The sequence below is a fragment of the Harpia harpyja genome, chromosome 4, assembly GCF_026419915.1.
Source record: "Harpia harpyja isolate bHarHar1 chromosome 4, bHarHar1 primary haplotype, whole genome shotgun sequence".
NCBI lineage: Eukaryota > Metazoa > Chordata > Aves > Accipitriformes > Accipitridae > Harpia > Harpia harpyja.
This window is the reverse complement of record NC_068943.1, coordinates 80,749,860-80,772,134: the sequence shown is the minus strand read 5'-3', so window position 1 is coordinate 80,772,134 and position 22,275 is coordinate 80,749,860. Positions and strand designations below refer to the sequence as shown.

Genomic DNA, 22,275 nt, shown 5'->3' with positions numbered 1-22,275 from the left:
GCCGCCCCGCGCTGTCCCGCCCGGCCCGCGGCCACCGAGACCCCGCCGAGACCGTCCTCGGCTTCGCCCGCCCCGCCCGGCCCTTCCCCCGCGGGCGCGGCGCTGACGGCGGCCGCGGGGGATTCTGTCGCGACAGGCGGCGCGGGCAGCCCGGGGGCCTTCCGCGGCGGTGTCGGCGGCGCCGGCGGCGAGGGTAGCGCGGCGGGTGAGAGCGGCACCGGGGTAGGCCCGGGGCGGGCCCGAGGGAGCCGGGGAGGGGACGGGGAAGGCGGGAGGGCGGGAGGGCGCTCGGCGGGCAGGCCGGCCGGGGCCCTCGGGGCGGTGCAGGGCTCCGGGGAGGGGAGGGGCGGGCGGGCGGGCGGTCATGGGGGGTCGCACACGGGCCGGCGCCGGGGCCGGCGCCGGGGCGAGCAGGGCCGGGCCGGGCAGGGCAGGGAGTCCCGGCGCGGAGCAATGCTGGGTGTTGTGGGTGGCTCGGGCAGGGATCCCTGGGTGCGTGGGACAGAGTCTGCACCCTCCTCCGACCCCCTCCCCGCCCCCAGCATGGACACCGACCTGTACGATGAGTTTGGGAACTACATCGGGCCGGAGCTGGACTCGGACGATGACGATGACGAGTTGGGCAGAGAGTCTAAAGATCTGGACGAGGTGAGCGGTGGGGATGGGTGGAGGGGTAGCGTCCCACAGGAGCCTGGCGTGGGCCTCATCCTGCCCGGTAAGCCCCACGGGAGCAGGGGATGAGCAGCACGGTCTTCACAAGCTGCCGGTGATTCCTCTCCCATGCTGGGCTCTAGTTCTGCAGTGAAACTTTGTTTAGTGGTGGAATTTGACTCCTGAGGATCAGAGTGGATTTGGTTTTTAAAGGATTCAGGAAAAGCTGCCCTCCTGTTCCTGTGATAAGGGAAAGACAAAGTTTCTGCTTGAATCATGGTTAGAATTGGGAGCTGCTATAGCTGAAGCTGTATTTGGCTTTTTTCTGCGTTCAGTCAAATGGAGGATCCATACCCATTCAGTGAGGTCTTCAGGCCTTTAGTAACATGCGCTAATGCTACAGCAGTATTGGAAGGAGCTCAAGTCCTCGGTGGAGAAGGCAGAGCAAGACTCCACAAACACTAGAGAAGAGTGATGAGGGCAGGGAGGACAGCAGAGGCTGCTGCGCCATGATGGGGAAAGCATTGGAGGACTGCGGGAGCCCCTTCCAGTCTCCCGTTCCTGCAGTTCATCTGAAAGTGGTGTCTATGTGTGATTGGGGTTGGGGTTGGGCTGTGCACAAGTGTGTTCTGTTGTCTATGCAAGTGAGGGGCGGGAGTCGCCGCCTATGCAGGCGTCTCTGCAAGTCCTCTTGCTGTTCGTTTTCAAGGTGCTGTTAATTTTCAGCAAGAAGAAGTGTGTTGTTTACAGAGAGCAACCCTGCAAGCTGCTCTGCTGATGGATGTGAGGTGCTGGGGCTGTGTTGTTGGTTCCCTGGCTGCGTTTGTGTCTCTCTTTTGCCATACAACACCAAGCCTGTACCTTCAGGGGTGATTGGTGTTTGTAAAGCACTTTGGTACTGGCAGCAGCTAAACGTGAGTGTTGGTTGCAGCTTGAGGATGATGACGATGATGATGATATGGGGGACCACGACGAGGACCACCCTGGCATGGAGGTGGTGCTGCATGAGGATAAGAAATACTATCCCACTGCTGAGGAGGTTTATGGGCCTGAAGTAGAGACGATAGTACAAGAGGAAGACACACAGCCTCTCACTGGTAAGTGGTGAGGAAGCAATGAGTTGGGTATGGAGAGAGGAGAAGACTCTTAATGGATCCTTGGAAAAGGGAAAATAATACTCCCTTCTGTTCTCCACATTGGTTTTAATGCCCCTTTTGGATTCCCTGTCAGCCCCAGGAGCGCACAGACTCTTGTTTGTCTAGCGGTGCGCAGATTTTGGCGCTCAGGATTATTACAAATGCCAAGCAAACTATCATTTGAAGAATAGATATCAGCAGATACTGGAAAGATATTTAAGGAGAAATGAAAATGCATTTAAGTCATCTCATTTGATCCTTCTATAATAGAACAGTTCAGTTGGAAGGGACCTACAATGATCATCTAGTACAGCTGCTTTTATAAAAAGCTAAGAGAATCTGTCAGCTTGAAAATTGTGGTTTTGTCTGCAAAAGTCCCTGTTCCCTATGATTGTTTCTGAGCCTGCTGGGTTCAGGGTCTCTGGTAACAGTGTTTTATTGTTCTTTCTCTTGTTTTCAGAGCCTATTATTAAACCTGTGAAAACCAAAAAATTCTCTCTGATGGAACAGACATTACCGGTCACTGTCTATGAGATGGAGTAAGTAGTATGTAGGGGTTTTAAGTGTGTACGTTGGCTCAAGCCATCTGTGCTGTGATTTCCTCACTTTTTGTTGTTTGCAGGCAAAGGTAGGGAGGCAGAGTGGTGTGTACTATGTGGAGGAGGCAGATTTCGGGGGGCACTGGCTTTGTTTCTTACTGACAGAAGCAACAGAACTGAGTGCAGCTATTTCCCAGATTTTGAACCAAAAACAAGAGGAAGAAAGTAAAAGACTAACCATTTTACAAATATTTTCCCTCCACAGTATGCAGCAAAGTGCATAGTTTTCTGAAATAGAATGTAAGTCTTACCTTGACAGCTAATATAAAGCTTGATAATTAGAAGCCCTCGTGGTGCAGATTTGCTGAAGGCAAGTTTTCTTGATTGGCTCAAGAAATATTTATATGGTCAGTGTGTGGCACACCTCATACTGGGACATTTTGGGTTGATCCCAGTGACCATTGGCCTACTGCTGTCTCAGATTAATTCCCATCTATCCTGGAGGAGTTTCCAAGGGGAATTTTTATGCAAAGTTGTGCGTAGGTCAGCATAATGCTGCAGCTAAGCTGCACTTCTGCTGCGCTTGATGGTGTCTGCTGGTTGTGCCCAGCAAAGCAGCCCCTGGGGCACCAGGGTTGGGAGAAAACCTCCTGCAAAAAAATCCAAATGAATTTAAAATTTGAGATATAGTATTTCACGCAACTTCGGTAAGGAATAAAAATGGTTGTTTACTTTCTCTGTTAAAAATATAATCTTAGCATCAACGTCTACATTTTGTTGATGGGTGGAGGGGCTCCGTATCCTCGCGTGCATAGTTCTGTATGTTGTCTTCTATTTGCGGATGAACAGATTGGGCTGCGTGAGTGTCTTGTTAGGCTCATCTTTCCATAAGCCACTTCATGGCTAGTCAGAGCTTTTTCCAGTTTTTAATAGTCATCTTCAAGTGTAGATCCCAGAACCAGATGCAGGCTGAGTAGCAGTTCCCTGTGTGCCAAACAGACCCCAACATGAGCAGTCCCTCTGTGTATCATCAAGGATCCTGTTATTTTCTGGCAACAAAATTTCACTGCAGTTTTTATTCAGTCAGTTGGTTATTTGGATGCCCAAGACCTTTTTGGAATGGCTGCTTCTTGGGGCTGTCCTCTGATGCTGTCAGTATGGCTGTGTTCATTGATCAGAGATATTTTTTTATATAGCCAGATATAAACCAAAGAGCCTGCTGGGTCTTATTTTTCTAAGCAGTCCATTTTGCTCTTAATCAATGACCTGTACTCTTCATTATCTACTGCTTTGCTGATCCCTGTGTCCTCTGGTCGTTCCATCTATAATGAATTCCTCTTTGTCCTGTTAGTTGATATAAATGTTTAGGATGGGGCCAAGAGAAATTCCTTGTGGGACTGAGCCAGAAACCTGCAAGCTTGGTATTGATTTCCCATTTAGCCTTATTTTAAGCCCAATAAGCAAGCTTTTAATCAGTATTATTATTGATTTTTGTATTTTTTAGCTCTTAATCAAAATGTTGTATGTTAAGAAGTCTACCGCATCAGTGAAAATTAAATCTTTTCAGAAAGGAGATTATTTGACAGGACTTACTTTCTGCAGACCCATGGCAATGGATATGTGTTCTGTAGCCTCCCGTTATTTTTTAGGGGACTTGGTAATTTAGGATCTCAATTACATTTTGGCCAGGATCCATGCAGAAGTGACCAGCTCGTCACTACCCAGCTCAGTTGCTGATTCTAAAAAGATTTAAATTCCATCACTGTTTCTTTGAGTCCCTGGGAACATCACTGTTTTAAGACCTGAAAATCAGAATTAATGGTCTGCGGAGCCCCGTGGCTACCTTCTAAAACTGCGTGGGGTGCTTGTTATCCAGCTCTGTGATTTACTTGACTGCCTGCCACTATTTGAGTGGAAGTATTTCATCATCTGAGTACATGGATGTGACTTTTGCTCTAATACTGACTAGAAGAGAAGAAAAATATTCAATAATATTCCATTGCTGGCAGTTTTACCAGCTCCGTATCCTCCCACCCACGGCCATCTGTCTAGGACTCCAACTCTCTTGTCCTCCCCATCTGGAAAGTGGGATTCTTCCTCCGCAGGGCATTGGCAGAATGAAAGTTTGGAGAGGATTCAGGGGGCACCTTGGATAGAAAGTGTAGCTGAAATGGCACCTACTTTTCTTAGACACAGCAGAAGCCTCCAACAGTCTTTTGTGTTTCGTTCCTCCAGTTTCCTGGCAGATCTGATGGACAACTCGGAGCTAATTCGAAATGTGACTCTGTGTGGGCACCTTCATCACGGCAAGGTAGTGTGAATATCCAACGTATATCGGGTAGTAGTAATGATCTGTCTGTTGCTTACTTTTACCATTGCTCTTGACCCCTCAATCTCCGCAGCAGCAGTCTCTTTCTGCTCCTCTTGCTAATGCAGTTATTTGTAGGTTTTCCTTCAGCCACGTGGAAATAATAATGTGCCCAACTTTCTCTGTACTGCTGCTGGAGGGATGGGATTGTACTTGTACTTATCTGTCTGAACATAGTCACCTCCTTTCTGTTGTGGTCTGATGTTTTTCAGACTTGTTTTGTTGACTGCCTGATAGAACAGACACACCCAGAAATCCGGAAGCGCTATGACCAGGACGTAAGTGAGTTTTTGGTGTATTCCTGCCCTGGGGAACATGGGTTGGCTTTTACGCTCAGAGAGAGCATGACTGTATGTGGGGAAGATGTGGTTTAGTGATTAGAACGTAGGATTGGAAAGCCAGAGTTCAGTCCTAATTCTGTCTCTGTCATTTACTTAGCACCTTAACCATGTGTAAAGAGTTATTGTGTCCTGCTTCAACCTTAATATTTGATACCAAAATGTGATATTCTGACTTTTGTTTTGTCTTTGCAGCTTTGCTACACTGATATATTGTTCACAGAGCAAGAGGTAAGTGAGCCTTGTAGAATAGGCAGTGATTTTTATCCAGTTGTCTCATGCTTTACTCACAGTTACTTACTGTAGGCAGTTTCCTTTTCCATTTTAACATCTTTTTGTGCCTTCCATGTTTTGATTATTTTCTTTATCAATAAAACGATCTGCTTGCCTTGTTTGCCTCAGTAAGATCCTTGGTCCAACTTTCTTCCATTTCCTGCAACCCTCGTCTCCATGTATGATTTTATCTATCTGAGATGATAACCCATGAAATGTTGAAAATCTATAGCAGAGTTATCCTAGCATATGTGTAACTCCTATTTTCTTTGAGAGAAAGAGGTGGAAGGGGTTCACAGCAGTGGTGGATGAGGAGAAAGACTATGATTTCAAAATAAACATATTTCTCCTTGGTTTCCTTTGATGGGAACTCTTAGCTGGGTGCTCTGACTCCATGTGGTTGGGTGTGAATGGGAATCTTATTTTGTTACTTGCTAAATATTGTCATGACCAGAACAATCCTGTGAAGCATTTCTTTCTCTTCACCTTAATGCTCTACTTTATGTTCTGGGTGATTAAATCTTACGCTTTGAGGTATAACTTGATAGCAGCAGAAGGGCAAAAGCACAGAAAAACACATATCTTTTGTCTCTGGTGTTGCATATTATGCTTCCTCAGCTGAAATGAGGCATGAATTGTGCTATGGTGGCTCATCAGTCTGAGCCAGTATGGATGGAGGAGCTGGGCTGGATGCTGCAGCAATCTGAGGTTGTTACTCCTTCCCTGGGACTAACAGGATGTCCTGGATGGATGTTTACTTCTTTCCATCTTTCTGATTTTTCTATTGTCATCTTTTATATCTTTACATGGTGATGTATTTTTTTTTTCTTTTAACTGATAATGCTGGTTTCCTGTCTTTCAGAGGGGAGTAGGGATTAAGAGCACACCAGTGACTATTGTTCTGCCGGACACCAAAGGAAAGTCTTTTCTCTTCAACATCATCGACACTCCAGGTGATTGTGTAATCCTGAAAATTCTGTTTTGGGATGCACTTAGCTGAAGGCAGCTTGATGTGTGGAGCAGATACATGACCATGTGAACCAAGATTTCTCTCATTATAAACCTCTTTGGTCCTCTGGATAGTGCTATTGACAGGAGTAGAGCAGTAAAAACATGTACAGTGATGGTTATTGAGAGCCTTCAAAGAGCTTTTGTGTTGGATCATGGTGGGATTGTGTAGCATTGGCTCTCAGAAAAACAAAGAAAAATCTATACGCTGAAACCTCACTGATTCATCTGGAGATGTCACTTAGGTGCAATGAAACCTTGGGAAGCTTTCTTTTACAGAAGCTCATGGGGGGTTTTTTGTGTTTTTTTTGTAGATGATTCCAGCCTAGTCCTGAGCCTTTAGCTAAGCTCAGTCTTCTGGAATCGCTTCCAGCAGTAATGACTGTGCTGCTGGCTTTTAGTTAGGCTTGCGTTTCTGATTAGCAGGCCTAATTGAGGGCTAATGGGACTGAAAATAGTTTCACTCAAGTATATGAGAAGCATATGTAGAATTGGATTTTCCAGGTATCACCATGCACAGTGGGGACTGTATTTTTCTCAAATGCTGTTGCCCCACAGCGAGACTCTCGGCAAGTTCCATCGAGCCTCTGACAAGCTCCTGTGGGGGGAGCATAATCACGGATCAGCTTGTTGTAAGAAACCAAGGCCAAACTTTAGGAAGGAGGGTCTTGGGACACATCTGTTGAGTTACAGCTCAAGATGAGGGAGGTTAGAGCGCAGGAGGAGACTGGAGGGAGAGGCATCTGTTGTTCTTTGGTGAGAAGTAATCTTCCTTCTTTTCCTGAAGTACTTGCACAGAGCTGTGAGAAAAACAGTAACAAATGTGAGGAAAAGTGCCTGTTAAACGAGTTGTGTTTATTCTCAAAAAATAGCATTAAAGCTGAAGTGAATCCCTATACGGAGCTCTGGCAGCTGCTCCTGGGTCCCTGTCTGAGGAGGAAGCCATCTGTGCTCTGCCTCACTGGATACCAGTGACCAGAGCAAGCTGCAGAGCAGAGGGACAGGTTTCCATCCTTTGTGCTGCTGGCGTCAGGTCTTACTCTGGTTCTCACCACCATTTTGTGTTTTTGAAGGTCATGTCAATTTTTCTGATGAGGTGACAGCTGGCCTTCGTATTTCGGATGGCGTTGTGCTATTCATTGATGCGGCTGAGGGGGTGAGTGCCAGGTTCTCCAGCAAATTAACTTCAAAATCTCTTCCTCTGGAGTCTTTGATCCTGCATTAGCATGAAGACCTGGGATGGGTTCAGCTTTCCGGGGTGAAGGGTTTTTGGAGGACAGTTTGGGAAGCAAGCGTGTTTTCCAGCCAAAATAAGGAGTCAAGCCTCTGGCTTCTCTACCCAGGGCTGATGTGATGCGTGTGACCTGTAGGCTGATTATCTAACTTGTTGGCATCTCCATCCCCATGATACCTAAAATTGAGCAGGTTATTTATATCAGAGATGTCCAAGGGGTAGGATTCAAGGAATTTGGTTGGGTTAGCACCTACTTCTAAATTTCAGGAAGGTTAGCTGATCGCTGGTGGCTGAGCTTAGGCTTTTCTACAGAGTTCCAGCCCTGTGTGTAAGGGTCGCTGCTTTGTCTGTCATGCCCTAGATAGCATTTTGTGGATGGCTTTCGCTAGCAGTGTTTGTGCTCATTGTTCCCTGCAGGTGATGCTGAACACAGAGAGGCTGATCAAGCACGCAGTGCAGGAAAGGCTAGCAGTGACCGTGTGCATCAACAAGATAGACCGACTGATCCTGGAGCTGAAATTGCCCCCTACAGATGCTTATTACAAACTCAGACATATCGTAGATGAAGTTAATGGTCTGATCAGGTATGGGTGTCTGGGATGATGCATCAGTAGTGCTTGCTGTCCCTGTTCCATTGCAGGTGCTTCTCTCTGTGAGCCCTGTGTATGCCTAAAAACTAATGAGTTTGTCTCTTGATATGTTGAATCATAGAAAATGGGGAAGGAAGAACCATTGGAAATTCATCTTGGCCAATAAGTTGAATTAGGCAGGATTGGCTCTTCCTGACAAGCTTCATGGGATCAGCTCTTTTTTTTCCCCATTAAAAAGTAGGGAAAGTGGACATATGACCAGAGCAGGGAACTTCTGTGCTCCCAAATGTCTCAAATACACCGAAACTGTCCAGGCTGTATCCCAAATTGTAGGTTGAGATGTTGCAGAGCTCCTGAACGTTTGTTACAAAACTAATGGGAACTTGCTGTCCCAACCCCTAAACAGAGACTAGGATATTGCTATGTTCAAATCTCCTTGCAAGACCCTGCTCAGAGAAGGGAGGGACATCTTCTCTAGCTTTCACAGTAGCAGTGCATCGTTTCTGTGGGTTCTTCTGCATCCAGGTGATTTTCTTAACAGCATTCTCCCCTTTAAGTTTGTGTGAATTTGCACATGAGCTCACTTGCATGTCTCTCTGTTCAGTTGCTACTGGCGTCAAGCAGCTCAGAGCAGGGTAATTTATCCTGTCTAGCGTGCTTGTGAACTCATTAAAACTTTCAATTCAATTCCATCCATACGTTATTTGCCTTGTATTATCTTTTGCCTTGCTTGGTTGACCAACTTGGCTGCCTTTTTTTAGGGGAAGCAAAACTCTACCTGTCAAAACATACAAAGCACTTATGCTGGTAACTTTTTAGTTCTAGGTCTTTAAATATTTCTTTGCAAACTAATGCTTCGAAGTTTATAGTCATAAAATTATACTGACCCTGAAATTCCAATGGCAAGCATGCTGCAGCCCGTTTTAAGATGCTATTTGGCAATGTAGAATCCTTGCCTATCACATACTGCTGTTTGGTGTGGGAAGTGGATTTAAGTGTCTTCCTTGGTTCATAACATTGATTTTATTTTTTTTTTTTCTTGTCTCTAAAAACTGTCTCCTCTCAGCATGTATTCCACCGATGAGAACCTCGTTCTGTCTCCCCTTCTGGGGAACGTGTGTTTCTCCAGTTCACAGTACAGCATCTGCTTCACGCTGGGATCTTTTGCAAAGATTTATGCAGACACATATGGTGAGGATTATCCAGAAACCTCGTACACTTCCAACATCTCATTTCCTAACCCTTTTTGTTGAGGTTTTCTAAGCCGTTCAGCTTCAATTTTCACTGCACGTTTATGACCAGTATATGCATTCTTGAATCTCTAGGAGTTGAGAGGTACTGCAGGTCTGAGCCCTGGGTGGTAAAAAGCAAAAACACAGTTCTCACTTGTTTTTAGCTAGATGGTTTCTCCCGAGAAATGTTTCTTGAGTCAGAAGCCAATATTTTATACATACCCTTAAGCAGAAAAAACAAGTCCTGCTATGGCAGTTGAAGGCAGGTGTATGTGTTGTGTTTTGCCTCCTTATCACAACAGCTCAGAAGCAAAGCAGTTAAGTTCTGCCTGCCTTTTCATAAAAGTCTCCAGAGTCTAAGACTCAGCTGCAGCCGGGCACAAGCTTGGCCCACAAGGTTTTGCACTTTTGCCCTCTTTCTTTTTTAAGAAACTGTCTTTTTCTGGCTTTGATTTAATTTTCTGTTCCCCAGGTGCCCACTCAAGGCAATCTGCCACTTGTAAAAGTGGGCCTTTTGCTTGCATTAGCCAGCTGTACAGCCAAGGTTTTTGAAGTCTCACACTGGGGAGTTCGGGGTGATCCATAGGAGCCGTGAGCAGGGGAAGAAGGATATTGTAAAGCAGCTGGCCTACCTCTTGCAAAGAAGTTAGCCTGAGGGAGGATGAAGTTGTAGAGGTCAGGGACTGATGTGTCAGACTATCACATGTCCTCGGTGAGTTTGGAGAAATAAATGAGCTCCCTGGGCGTCACAGCATTAACTCGATGCCCGCTAGGATGATAGCCCTTCTTTGGGGGACTGATAAAGATGCAGGCACAGTCAGTAGGAGCTGTCATCCATGTGGGGCAGACATGAGCTGAATGGGTACTTGAAGTCAGTAATACTCGATTGTGGCCACCAGGGATTTTATGTGCAGCCACCACACTTCAACTAACATGAGTTATAGTAGTTTAACTGTCAAAACCGCAGCCACCATGAAATTTCTTATGCTTGCACATCTGCCCACAGCAAAAGCTTGTTTGGAAACTGCTCTAAATTATCACTGCTGTCTTATTTGTAAATTGACCATGACAGCCAGGCACTACAATATTCCTTCAGCACTTGGGTATTTGGCTATGTGCTTAGTGCATCAGCTGAAAAAGAGAAAAGAACCTGGAGATGTTCAGCAAGGCAGAAAATGCTTGCGATAAGCCTGCAGGGCGGATGGGGTGTAAGCCATCCCAGCACCTTGGCACTACAGTGTCACGTTGCAGCATTAACGTTTGGAAAATGAAGCAGATGTAACTGAGTTCCTGCAGCGTGGTGTCTGGCAGGCCAGCTCTTCTCAGCTCTAACCTTGTGTGTAATTGAGAGAGTTGAAATGTTCCTGAGAAGCAAGTCTGTGAACCCACAGTGTACCTGGGCTGCTGGTGCCATCCTCAGTGGCCTGTTTTCTGCCTGCCTCTCTGCCTGGTCTCCCCAGGTCAGGGCTTAATCATTTATTCAGAATTGGGACCAAGCATTCACTCGCCAGCATTGGTCCATTAAATCGAATCCTCAGGGTTGTTTTAAAAGCCAAACCCCAAAGATTTCCAAGATGAGAGAAATACAGTGTCATCTGAGAGACTTGCCATTTGCTTTTTCCCTTTAGGAGACATCAATTATCAGGAGTTTGCAAAGCGGCTTTGGGGTGACATCTACTTCAACCCGAAGACGTAAGAAGCCTGTTTAAATGTCTATTAGTTTATTGCTGGCTTTTTCCCTCCTTTCCCTGTAAAACGTAGACTAGCTGACCACCCAAGGTCCCTTCCAACCCGAGTTGTCCTGTGATAGAGTAGTATCTGGGAAGGGTTGAGTCAGGTCTCCTGCTTGATGTGAATCCATGTGGTCCTCCTGAATCCCATAAGCAGGAGCAGAGAACCTCCTCTGGCCTTCATTTGGAGTAAGCATGACTCCTGTGTCCCTGACAGCTTCCCAGGAGGATTGGGAGGGAAAAGAAGATAACCTGGGAAGAGCAGAGGCTGTGTTTGCAGTAGGAGTGCTTGCAGGCTGCAGAGTGCTTGCTCCTCATGTCTCTCCTTTGGTCTCCCAACAGCCGCAAGTTCACTAAAAAGGCCCCAACGAGCAGTTCCCAGCGCAGTTTTGTGGAGTTCATTCTGGAGCCCCTGTACAAGATCTTGGCTCAGGTATGTGGTGATTCATTCTCCTTCCCACAGTTGCAGATAGGAGCAGCCAAGGGCTGATGTGTGGTGGTGTGCCTGGTGCCTGTGGGACTCGTCTGTCCTGTTCTGCAGTGTGGTCTTCACAGATTGAGTTTAGGGGTGCAGAACAACAGTGAGCAACTCCTTAACAGTTGCTCCGTGCAAATATAGCCCTATATTTGCACAGTTAATAGAACTGCCTTTGCTCTTTCTAGCATGCCCTAATATCAGCCAAGTGATAATTTGAACCAGCCAGCCAGTTCTCCTGTGAGCTCTAAACCAGAGCAGGTCAAGAGCCCTGAGGGTGATAGCTGGGGTATGAAGCTGCACCTGGGAGTTATTGGCTTGGACCCCTGCAGCAAAGCTGAGGGTGGTGCTTGTTGTCTTGCAGGTGGTGGGGGACGTGGACACGACCCTGCCCAGGACTCTGGATGAACTTGGCATCCACCTGACCAAAGAGGAATTGAAATTGAACATTCGGCCACTCCTGCGGCTTGTCTGCAAGAAGTTCTTTGGGGAATTCACAGGTAAATGCTGTTTGTCTTCCCCTCCACAATCTTCCCAATACCCTAGTCTCACATTAACAGAGTTAAGGGCTGTATTATAGCCATGGACTGCTCACTTGCACAGATCCCTTCTCAGCTTTCCAAATATAAAATATTAAACCATTTGCCCAAAGGACAGCTTGAGACACTGCTCCCATCTTCCCCATTGCTCTAGGTGCACTGCAGTCAGAATGGCTTTGCCTTGTGGTTATTGGAGTCCATTTCTTTCCTCTACAGTGCTTAATCCTGTTCTCATGAAGTATTACTTTTCCAGGCTTTGTGGACATGTGTGTGCAGCATATCCCCTCCCCAAAGGTGGGAGCCAAGACAAAAATCGAGCATACCTACACTGGTGGCGTCGACTCTGATCTCGGGGAGGCCATGAGTGAATGCGACCCTGACGTAAGGAAACTATTCTGCTTTGCTCTGAGCGTCCGAAAGTGTGGCAAATGTGCCCCTCTTTCACTGCCTTGACAGGGCAGCTGCCTCCTAGGCAGCCATCTGCACAGATTTGACTTCCAGCATTTTGAAACCTCTCATCCGATACTGAAACAAATCTTTTCACTCTGAGAAACTTTAGCTGCCTGCCAGCGCAGCCCTTGAGAGAGAGAATTGTTTGACAGTGTTCAGAGAGGAACAGGACTAGGTCAGGACTTCAGAGCACATGGGAACTGCAGGGTGATTTTGTGTCCTTTTGCTGCCTTTTTGTCCCTTTTCCTTGAAGTTTGATTCTCTCTCCAAACTCTGAGAAAACTGATCTGAACTATACTGATAAAAATAACCCTACATTAGTTAGTCAGCACCTTTCTTATCAAAGCCTTGCAAAAACCTTCCTCCTCAAACAGCTTGTACTGAGCTGTCATTCAGAGTTGTCTAGAGCCACCAACGCCAGCCAGCAGCTTAGTGAGGAATTTGCCTGTGACTTTTGCTCTAGTGTCTGGAGAGAAAACAAATCTCTTATTTTAATGATTTGTGATTACTCACATAAAACTATACAGTGGTGACTGTCACCAGATCACGAGTTGTGGAGTGGCCTTATGGGACTGGAAGCTGTGATCTGTGGAGGCTCGGGTGCTGTGCCCTGAGCTTGTTTGCAGGCCAGCAGATGACATTTCTTCTCAAGTCCCAACCACTATTTACTGCTCCACAAGAGGAGAGAGGAGAGCTCTAGAAACGTCCACCAAAGTCATTCCAGGGATCTCCATACAGGGCAAGGAGATGTAAGGCTTCCAGTGGAAGGAAATGAAGGACTTGGCAAGTCAAAAGAAGTATTTCTAAATTCCAGCCTATAATCCCTTTGTATCTACGAGTCCTGCCAGGTCTGTCTGTTTCTTGACTGTATTTTGAAAGAGGCTTGTTTCTCTCTCTCTCTCTCTCTCACGGGAAGGGTCCGCTGATGTGTCACACAACAAAAATGTACAGCACAGACGATGGTGTTCAGTTCCACGCCTTTGGCAGAGTGCTCAGTGGTACCATCCATGCTGGGCAGCCTGTGAAGGTCCTTGGAGAAAACTATACCCTGGAGGATGAGGAGGATTCCCAGATCTGTACTGTCGGACGTCTCTGGATCTCAGTTGCAAGGTGCATCTGGCAATGTGCTTATTTGGGAGAAAAGTCACTTGGAGTCGTTGCTGCCAGGGACAGGGAGGAGGGCAGTGCTGCAAGGGGCCTGAGGCTGGCTGCAGCAAATGCTGCAGTGATGGTCTCCTGCCTTTTAGGTATCACATTGAGGTAAACCGGGTTCCTGCTGGCAACTGGGTGCTGATAGAAGGAGTGGACCAGCCCATAGTGAAGACTGCAACCGTCACGGAGCCTCGGGGCAATGAGGAGGTACTGTGCATAGCTGGTATTGCTCAGCCTTACAGGAAGTCAAGGTGATGGAGCACATCTCAAAAGCTCCAGTGGTGAGGTTAAAGAAATGTTGTCTGCCGAGGAGCCAGGGCACAAGAGCCACTAAGGGAAAGAGAACAGCTTCAAACGTTGTGTTTAACTCCAGTGGCCATCTAATGATGCAGAGTGTCAGCTCTTTGTCCTTATCTGGTTTCAGGCTCAGATCTTCCGTCCCTTGAAGTTCAACACCACATCTGTTATCAAAATAGCTGTAGAGCCAGTCAACCCCTCGGAGCTCCCCAAAATGTTAGATGGTCTCCGCAAAGTTAACAAGAGTTACCCCTCGCTTACTACTAAGGTATTTCTGGTGTATGTATGGCTGTTTTCAGCTCATGCTGGGGGCTACCTCATAGGCTGATCTTAAATAATATTTTACTGTAGGTGGTTTTGTTTGTTTTGGGTTTTTTCATGCTGTTGCGGTTGATCTCATGAATCCTGTGGAAATAGCAGAAAACTGTAAATCCAGCAGAAAAACACATACCTTGCTGTGCCAGGGAAGCAGCTTTCTGCAGAGCACATCAGCACTTTCTGCTAGAAAAGGCTGTGGGAGCTTTCCTTGGGGTGCTCTGATCCTAACTAATTTATTTAAAGCTGATACTCCCTCAGGCTTGTGTGTAGGAGCCTGGAAGGCAAGGGCCTGTGAGCAGTAATGCTGTCAGTTGAACCCGTGTCTTATCTTTCAGGTGGAAGAGTCTGGGGAGCATGTGATCCTGGGGACAGGGGAGCTCTACCTGGACTGTGTGATGCACGATCTACGGAAGATGTATTCAGAGATTGATATCAAGGTGAGGAAATGAGAGAGGGATTTTCCCAGCTGGGGAAGGGGTTTTGTCCCCCTGTCTCAGAAGGATGGGAAAATAAACCTAGCTGAATATACAGCGTGGATTTTGTCACGTCCCTTTAAAAGGAAAAAAAAAGGGCTGTTAGGATGCAAAAGTAACTCTTACAGCCTGACTCTGTCACACCGGTGTGATTGAGAGCTTCAAAATTGGCTTGGAGAGGAGTGTATGACCATGTTCCAGCCTTTTCTTGTACTTCAGCTGTTGCCTGGCTAGCATCAAATAAATAAATTGAGGAGAATTTTTCATACCTGGAATGAGGTTTAAATGTTCCTGTCTTGTTTAAATGAAGGAATAGTAAAGCTGCCTGTGCAGGCCTCAGTGGTTCATACACAATGCTGATTAAAACACTGGCAGACGAATCAGTTTTTTCTTTTAGGTGTTCAAAGGTTTTAGTCTCTTTAAAAAAAAGAAGTACTTGAAAACCTTACAAACCTGTTGTTGTTATTCCAGGTCGCTGATCCAGTTGTGACATTCTGCGAGACAGTGGTGGAAACGTCCTCCCTCAAGTGCTTTGCTGAGACACCCAACAAGAAGTAAGAGCCCATGGGCAAGCTGGGCATTGGAGACAGGCAGATGGAGGGGTTCACTGGGGAATAGACTTCATACCTTCCAAGGGGTCTGTTCTCGGTGGCTGTTGTCCAGACAAGTGACACGTGCCTGAGTTGGCAGCGTGCTGTTGCAGCAGCTCTGCTGAACACCTCAGTAACACACTTGAGTCCCAGGGATATTTCTGTGCTTTGTAGGAACTCTCAGAATGGAGGGAACAAAGACAGATCCACATACTCCTTTCTTTTAGCTAAATTTCACACCTTCTCAGCAGTTTTGTGGTGTTTCCAAGACTAGGAGATGTATTGGGATCCTAGAGTGGGTGCCAAAGAGCCCAGTGGTGCCTTCAGTAACTCTCCAAACATTTCATGAGCAAAAACTTTGTCTTCTCTTATCCATTCTTAATCTTGAAATTGATTTTTTTCCTTTCTGGTGATGCACTGGAGCCTTACAGCCTGGTCTCATCTTCCTCCCCCAGCAATGCATTATGAGATGCACATGTCTGAAAGAGGGATGCCTGTGAGGGAATGTAGGCTGAATAACCAGGGTGAAGTTTAGCAGCACAGGACATTTTAATGCCTGAATTTTTAGGGAAATCATTATCTGTCATAAGCTGAAGACAGCTTTTCTGTGTTCCCTTGTGGTTTCTGGGTTTTCTTACCCTCCTTTATTCTGGTATACTCTCCCCATGGTTGGCAGCCTTATTTTTGCGAACAGAAAGGTTCCAGTCTCAGCTCAGTCTTTGAACTGTTGGGCATGTGAAGTAACCTGCTCTGGGGGCAGGTTACTTGCATTGGTGAGGTTCTCCAAGGCAACATCTTGTGTGTTGGACACAGCGAGTGCTGGCTCTGATAGAGGCATATTGTGTGGCCCATGGGCTTTCTTCTGCAGCCCGGACAAGCGCTCGACATCTGGCAGGAGGGATGGAGCCATGCTGTCCCTTAGCAATCTGCTTCTGGAGATGAGCAGACTTCGGAGAGCAGTTGTTAAGCGCCTGGGCTGTCTTTACAAGCAAGATAGTAACAGCGAAGGACACGGATGGCTTCATCTCTCTAGCTGTGTTCGAGGCAGTGTGCCGTCCCTGAGGTCCTGCCAATTACTCCTATTTCCATCATTCTGCAGACTAATTGCAACCATCTCTCTTCTCAGGAACAAGATCACGATGATTGCTGAGCCTCTGGAAAAGGGACTTGCAGAGGACATTGAAAATGAAGTGGTCCAGATAACGTGGAACAGGTATGACTGATCTGGGGAGAGCAGGAATCCACCCAGAAGTAAATAATTGGGGAAAAAAGGGAATGCTGGGATCTGCAAGGTGCACAGTATCAGCCAACTGCCTCTAGGCACGGGTCCTATGTTCAGTATTGCTACCAGCTAGTCCATGAGCACGCCTGTCCCAGCAAGTGAGTTGCTCCAGGTAAAAGCTGAGACCGTTTTATGCCTGAAGGGAACAGGGTCGTAAATATGTTGTGAGTGCAGGTCAGATACTTGTTTGCTAAAGTTTCTTCCCTTCTTCTATCAGAAAGAAGCTGGGTGAATTCTTCCAGACCAAATATGACTGGGATTTGCTGGCTGCCCGTTCTATCTGGGCCTTTGGGCCAGATGCCACTGGCCCAAACATCCTAGTAGATGATACGCTGCCCTCAGAGGTGAGAAACACAGGCAGGGGGATTATGTTTCAGTGAGACATTTGTCCTGTGGTGCCAAGAGGTGACCGCTCCTTCCAGAACCTGCAGCAAGGTCCTAATGCTGTTGGAGTGCTCACTGGTTTGCCAGATCTCAGATCTGCTGTGCTTCCTTCACCATACTCCTACACTGGCTAGCAAATTGCCTGTTATTTTTCAGGTGTTGGTCTTTGGGCCAACATCCTCAAAATTGGCAACTAATTGGTCTGCCTTTCAGGATTACCAAAACATGGACTCTCTTAATTTGCAGCTCTAGATGCCAAATTCTGAAGATGATGCTCCTGAGCTGTGAGAGGGAGGGATGGACATTGGGGGTATCGGGGGACATTGCTGCTCTTCTAGGAACTGGCTTTTAAACACTGGGGTCTGTCTGTTACTGCCTTGTGATGCACATCTCTGAAGCAGTCTATCTGTCTGTAGGTGGACAAGTCGCTGCTGGGCTCTGTGAAGGACAGCATTGTACAGGGATTTCAGTGGGGGACCAGGGAAGGGCCTCTCTGTGATGAATGTAAGTAGGACCTGTGGAGAAGTGGAGCTAATAAGATTGATTAAATTCTTCCATCTCTAAACATTCAAGTCATTTTGCTGGTGCAGTTCCTCGTGGCCAGTTCCCTTCACACACCACAGCTGGGAACAGCTGTGGGGATGGGTGACAAGGCAGATAACAGAACCTTCCCCTTTTTCCTGGCTGTACATGCTATCCAGGCACTGGCACTTGCTGCGTGCTTACAGACCAGGCACAGTTAGCTGGCAATCTGGCTGCTCCAGACCTTGGCTCTGCTCCTCATATAGTTCAGGTGCAGACCACTGAGCACCCTGCAAGATAAGCTGCTGAATGCCCATCTTGGATATGCGGGTTAGGACATGGTCATGCCTTCCCTGCTGGAATTAGATTTAGGAGAACTTCTGATGGCTGTAGGTCTTTTGTCTGGATGTTTGCTTTGTGCTCAAGGTCTCTGGGGAGGCACGGTTGGTGCTGGTATGGCAGAGAACATCCCCCTTGAGTCACTTGCTGTCATTTCTGCCCTTCCTCAGTGATCCGCAACGTGAAGTTTAAGATCCTGGATGCAGTGATTGCTCAGGAGCCCTTGCACCGGGGTGGAGGACAGATCATCCCAACGGCCCGGAGAGTGGTGTATTCTGCTTTCCTGATGGTGAGGACTATGCTGTGCATGACAAAGACTGAACCTTGTGCTATGCTGGCTCCTATGGGCTCCAAGGAATGCAGGTTGCGTGTGTGCTGCAGTATCTGCCCCAAGGATGTCAGTTTAAACTGACTCATTTATCCATTAATGTTTCCAGCGCCCCTGTGGCTGGCAGACGGGTTTTACAGGCAATCACATTCCAGTCTGGCTGGAAACTTGTGTGCATCTGCACTGTCTCCCCTTTTTGCTACTGTTTGGCTTGCTGGGAAGGGTGGGCGTGGGGGAGATGGAAGCATGTGACTCATGGCCAGAAAGAGAACAGCTCCTTTCAGTGTTTGTTTGACTTTGGTTTGGGCGGGCATGGGTCACCAGGAACCCTTTCATTCCCAGTCAGGCGCTGTGTTTGACCTTTGACCAAAGCATGCCAGTCCCTGACTCTTACTTGAACTGAATTGTGTTGGCACTGCTGGAGGCTCAGTGGCTTGTGTCCCTTTCTCCTCACAGGCCACCCCTCGCTTGATGGAGCCCTACTACTTTGTGGAGGTGCAGGCTCCTGCTGACTGTGTGTCTGCGGTGTACACGGTCCTGGCCAGGCGGAGGTGAGCTGTTCTGGCCAGCTGCCATCACCTCAGCATTGCAAAGCAGCAACTGCTCGCTTGGGATCTGGGTTGCTGGAGACGTTCACAGTCCTAGCACTGCTTGTAAAGCAAGGGGAGAGTGTGAAATCTGTATGAAGTGACAGCCAAAATCTTCCTTGACTGATACTAGCACCTGTGCTGTGTGGGGAGGGGATGTCCAGGATCACACCCAGCCTTTGGTTTGTGCGTGGTTCTTCCTGAGTGTCAGAGAGGAGAACACATAAAGGGACATGAGACCCCCACGTGGAGTACTGCGTTAAGCTCTGGGACTGTCAGCATAAGAAAGACATGAACCTGCTCAAGTGGGTCCAGGGGAGGGCCATAAAGATGATCAGGGGCTGGACCACCTCCCCTGTAAGGACAGGCTGTGAGAGAGCTGGGCTTGTTTAGCCTGGAGAAGAGAAGGCTCCGGGGAGACCTTATAGCAGCCTTCTAGTACTTAAAGGGGGCCTACAGGAAAGATGTGGAGGGACTCTTTATCAGGGAATGTAGTGATAGGATGAGGGGTAATGGTTTTAAACTGACAGAGAGTAGGTTTAGATAGGACATTAGGAAGAAATTCTTCACCATGAGGGTGGTGAGGCACTGGAACAGGTTGCCCAGAGAAGTTGTGGATGCCCCATCCCTGGAAGTGTTCAAGGCCGGGTTGGACGGGGCTTTGAGCAACCTGGTCTAGTGGAAGGTGTCCCTGCCCATGGCAGGGGGGTTGGAACTGGTTGATCTTTAAGGTCGCTTCCAACCCAAACCATTCCATGATTCTGTGACATATAGGAAGACTAATCTTTTGATGTGTTGGCAGAGGCCACGTGACACAAGATGCTCCGATCCCGGGCTCTCCTCTCTACACCATCAAAGCCTTCATCCCAGCCATTGATTCATTTGGGTTTGAGACAGACTTGAGGACCCACACGCAGGGACAAGCTTTCTCGCTTTCTGTCTTCCACCACTGGCAGGTAAGTCCATGCCCTGGTGAGATGGGGAAGAGGGACATGGTAGGATCAGGCGCCAGGTAGGTCTTCTCAATAGAGCTCAGTGCCACAGCTCACACAGGGCAGGACAACTTCTCTGGAGAATATCCTCAAAGGATCTCCAGTTGGGGAGGCTTTGTACGCTAGCTGTTAAGTGTCTGCCAGAAGCCAGCGGCTTTGTTCCAAGTCACATCACCCTTTGCCCTCGCAAGGGAGCACTGAATGCTGCTGCTTGCTGAGTATAAGGGTCCTTCAGTGCCTGGAGAGAGGACATCCTCATCCGGGACAAGGGAAGCTGCTTGGGTGCGCTTGGTGCTCTGCAGCTTGGGGAGCAGAAGTCTTGGAGCAGGGCTCAGACTCATTGGCCTGCCATAAGACACAGTTAGGCTTTGCCTCTAGAGAAGGCTTTTTAAACCTATGGAAAACAGGGTGTGGGACAAAATACTGTCCTCTGGCCATTTCCGAGTCTGGGGCAAGCCAGGTCTTGTGGGAGCTACCACTGTGAGGTGCGCAACTCCTTCTGGTGTAGCCAGGTGAGAACAGCAGCAGTCAGCCTCAAGAGCTGGCTTAAAGGTCAAGATGTAAAAGCCCAAGGCTTAGCTCTGAAAAGAATAAATGTGCCTGATTTCTAGAGAGGCTTGCACTGATTGAGACCCATATGGGTTGGTTGTTCTGGTTAGCAGGTTTTTAGAGGCCTTACAGTACACCAGCATGTGGGGAAGGTGGGATGTATTCTTGGCTTAGGTTATCAACACCGTATTAGTGACTTCTTGCAGGCATGATCACCAGTAGTGACATGACAGGTTTTCTGTGCCAGGAGAACAGACAGGGTGTTGGGGCTGTCAGACCAAGGCTGGGGGTGTCTGCAGGGCCCAGGGATGTTTTCTGTTGCAGTTCAGGGTCTCCAGGGGGTTGAACTAGCCCCCAGCATCACTCTCATGTCCTGGCCTTGTGTTTCAGATTGTGCCTGGTGACCCCTTGGACAAGAGCATCGTCATCCGACCCCTGGAGCCCCAGCCAGCCCCGCATCTGGCCAGAGAGTTCATGATCAAGACCAGGCGTAGGAAGGTATGTCTGGAAGTAATCCCTGTAGTGTCCCTCTGTCTATCTCTACCAGCAGCTGAGCTGTTGCAGTGTTGTCTCTTGGGCATGCCATGTCCCCTCCGTGTTCCCAGAGTGGACCAATGTCCTTTGTGCCTCAGGACTTCCCTCACTCTTGATCCCCCATGCTGCCTGTTGGTGCCTGTGATGGTCCCGTGAGCAACTCATCTGGCAGCGACTCCAGCCAAAAGTGGGGTCCTGCAGTATCTGCTGAGCCCCGCTTTCTCCCCAGCCCGTCTGACGCCTTGGTGGCCTGATTTAGCCTGTTTGTCCTGCAGAAAAAGCAGCAACTGGTTTCTGTGCTGGTTGAGTGAGCTGGACTGAGGGGTTGGAGGGGCTCCTGGGACCGCAGAGGGAGCAGAGGGAATCAAGCTCCCCTTTGGGAGGGCAGTGAGCTGGCAGATATTCTCAGCAGCAGCAACCACACATTTGCGGCTTCCTGAGAGGCTGTTAGGTGTCTTCAAGCTGCTGAGAAGCACCTCATGCCTTGCAAATTCTCCTGCCTTCTCTGGAGCCCAAAAATTTCTCTTACTGCAGGACACCAGGGCTTTTTGGTGGGATCCCTGCTGCAATGGCTGTATGAGAGCTGGCTACCAAAGGAATAACTTCTGGCTTTGCCATTACCCTGCAGGGCTTGAGTGAAGACGTGAGCATCAGCAAGTTCTTCGATGACCCCATGTTGCTGGAGCTGGCCAAGCAAGATGTTGTTCTCAACTACCCCATGTGAATGTGCTGCCGCGGCGTGAGGGCTGACCTGAGTCCTGGCCGGCATCTGTCTGTCCTTTCCCATCCCCGCTTGCCCAGCCCTGGTTTCTGGACACTCGGGGCACGCAGGGAGCTGCTCCTCAGGTCACTCTTCCATGGCTGTAGAAGTCTCCCTGGGCATTGGTAGACTGTGCACTCAGGGCCTGCTCTGTATAAGGAGCAGCCCAGAGTGCTGATGCTTCTTGTATTATTAGTCTTCAGCCACTGTGGCCTCCAGCGAGGAGATTTTCCCTTTGGATAGGCTCTCTCCAGGCACACGGATTATCCCCGGCTGCAGCAGAGCAGTGTGAATATAATGTCAAGATTACTAAGGACTGAGCGTAAACGTGCGTCAAGCATTTGAGCTTTCTGCTAACCCTCTCCTGGCTGCTGGGGGCATGTTTTGCCTTGAGCAAAGCATGTCTTTGGGCAGCTGAGGAAGGTGGGGATGCTGGTTGGGGGGAGTGCTTTTACCAGCCTCCCCAGGAGAATAGGCAAGTGTGGCTTTTACCTTTTTTGTACACCTTTTTTGAACCCTTGTAAACGTTTAATACAAACTTCCAGGCGGGGCTTAGTCTGACTGCACCAAGAGAAGGCAGCGCTGGGAGAGGCTCTGCCTTCACT

General features: G+C 48.1%; 1 protein-coding gene across 3 annotated transcripts in view; it reads left to right on the top strand.

Annotated features, from left to right (window-relative positions):
* EFTUD2 (elongation factor Tu GTP binding domain containing 2) overlaps window positions 1-22,212 on the top strand; it is a 62,824-nt gene extending 40,612 nt beyond the window's left edge. Inside the window, exons 1-28 of one of the 3 annotated variants that reach the window (XM_052784983.1) lie at window positions 103-205; window positions 543-648; window positions 1,583-1,748; window positions 2,248-2,326; window positions 4,562-4,637; window positions 4,907-4,972; window positions 5,228-5,263; window positions 6,168-6,258; window positions 7,387-7,469; window positions 7,965-8,131; window positions 9,204-9,328; window positions 10,998-11,061; window positions 11,442-11,532; window positions 11,939-12,074; window positions 12,367-12,494; window positions 13,480-13,673; window positions 13,811-13,922; window positions 14,140-14,280; window positions 14,666-14,767; window positions 15,275-15,357; window positions 16,520-16,606; window positions 16,893-17,019; window positions 17,476-17,563; window positions 18,091-18,209; window positions 18,705-18,799; window positions 19,638-19,791; window positions 20,767-20,874; window positions 21,539-22,212. In XM_052784983.1, coding sequence (XP_052640943.1) covers window positions 544-648; window positions 1,583-1,748; window positions 2,248-2,326; window positions 4,562-4,637; window positions 4,907-4,972; window positions 5,228-5,263; window positions 6,168-6,258; window positions 7,387-7,469; window positions 7,965-8,131; window positions 9,204-9,328; window positions 10,998-11,061; window positions 11,442-11,532; window positions 11,939-12,074; window positions 12,367-12,494; window positions 13,480-13,673; window positions 13,811-13,922; window positions 14,140-14,280; window positions 14,666-14,767; window positions 15,275-15,357; window positions 16,520-16,606; window positions 16,893-17,019; window positions 17,476-17,563; window positions 18,091-18,209; window positions 18,705-18,799; window positions 19,638-19,791; window positions 20,767-20,874; window positions 21,539-21,634 — 2,919 coding nt within the window. In that variant the 5' untranslated portion in view covers window positions 103-205; window position 543 and the 3' untranslated portion in view covers window positions 21,635-22,212. Of the gene's footprint in view, window positions 1-102; window positions 223-542; window positions 649-1,582; window positions 1,749-2,247; window positions 2,327-4,561; window positions 4,638-4,906; window positions 4,973-5,227; window positions 5,264-6,167; window positions 6,259-7,386; window positions 7,470-7,964; window positions 8,132-9,203; window positions 9,329-10,997; window positions 11,062-11,441; window positions 11,533-11,938; window positions 12,075-12,366; window positions 12,495-13,479; window positions 13,674-13,810; window positions 13,923-14,139; window positions 14,281-14,665; window positions 14,768-15,274; window positions 15,358-16,519; window positions 16,607-16,892; window positions 17,020-17,475; window positions 17,564-18,090; window positions 18,210-18,704; window positions 18,800-19,637; window positions 19,792-20,766; window positions 20,875-21,538 lie in introns of those variants that run through there. The other 2 variants (XM_052784984.1, XM_052784985.1) reach the window with 2 other exon arrangements.
* The last annotated feature ends 63 nt before the right edge of the window (window positions 22,213-22,275 follow it).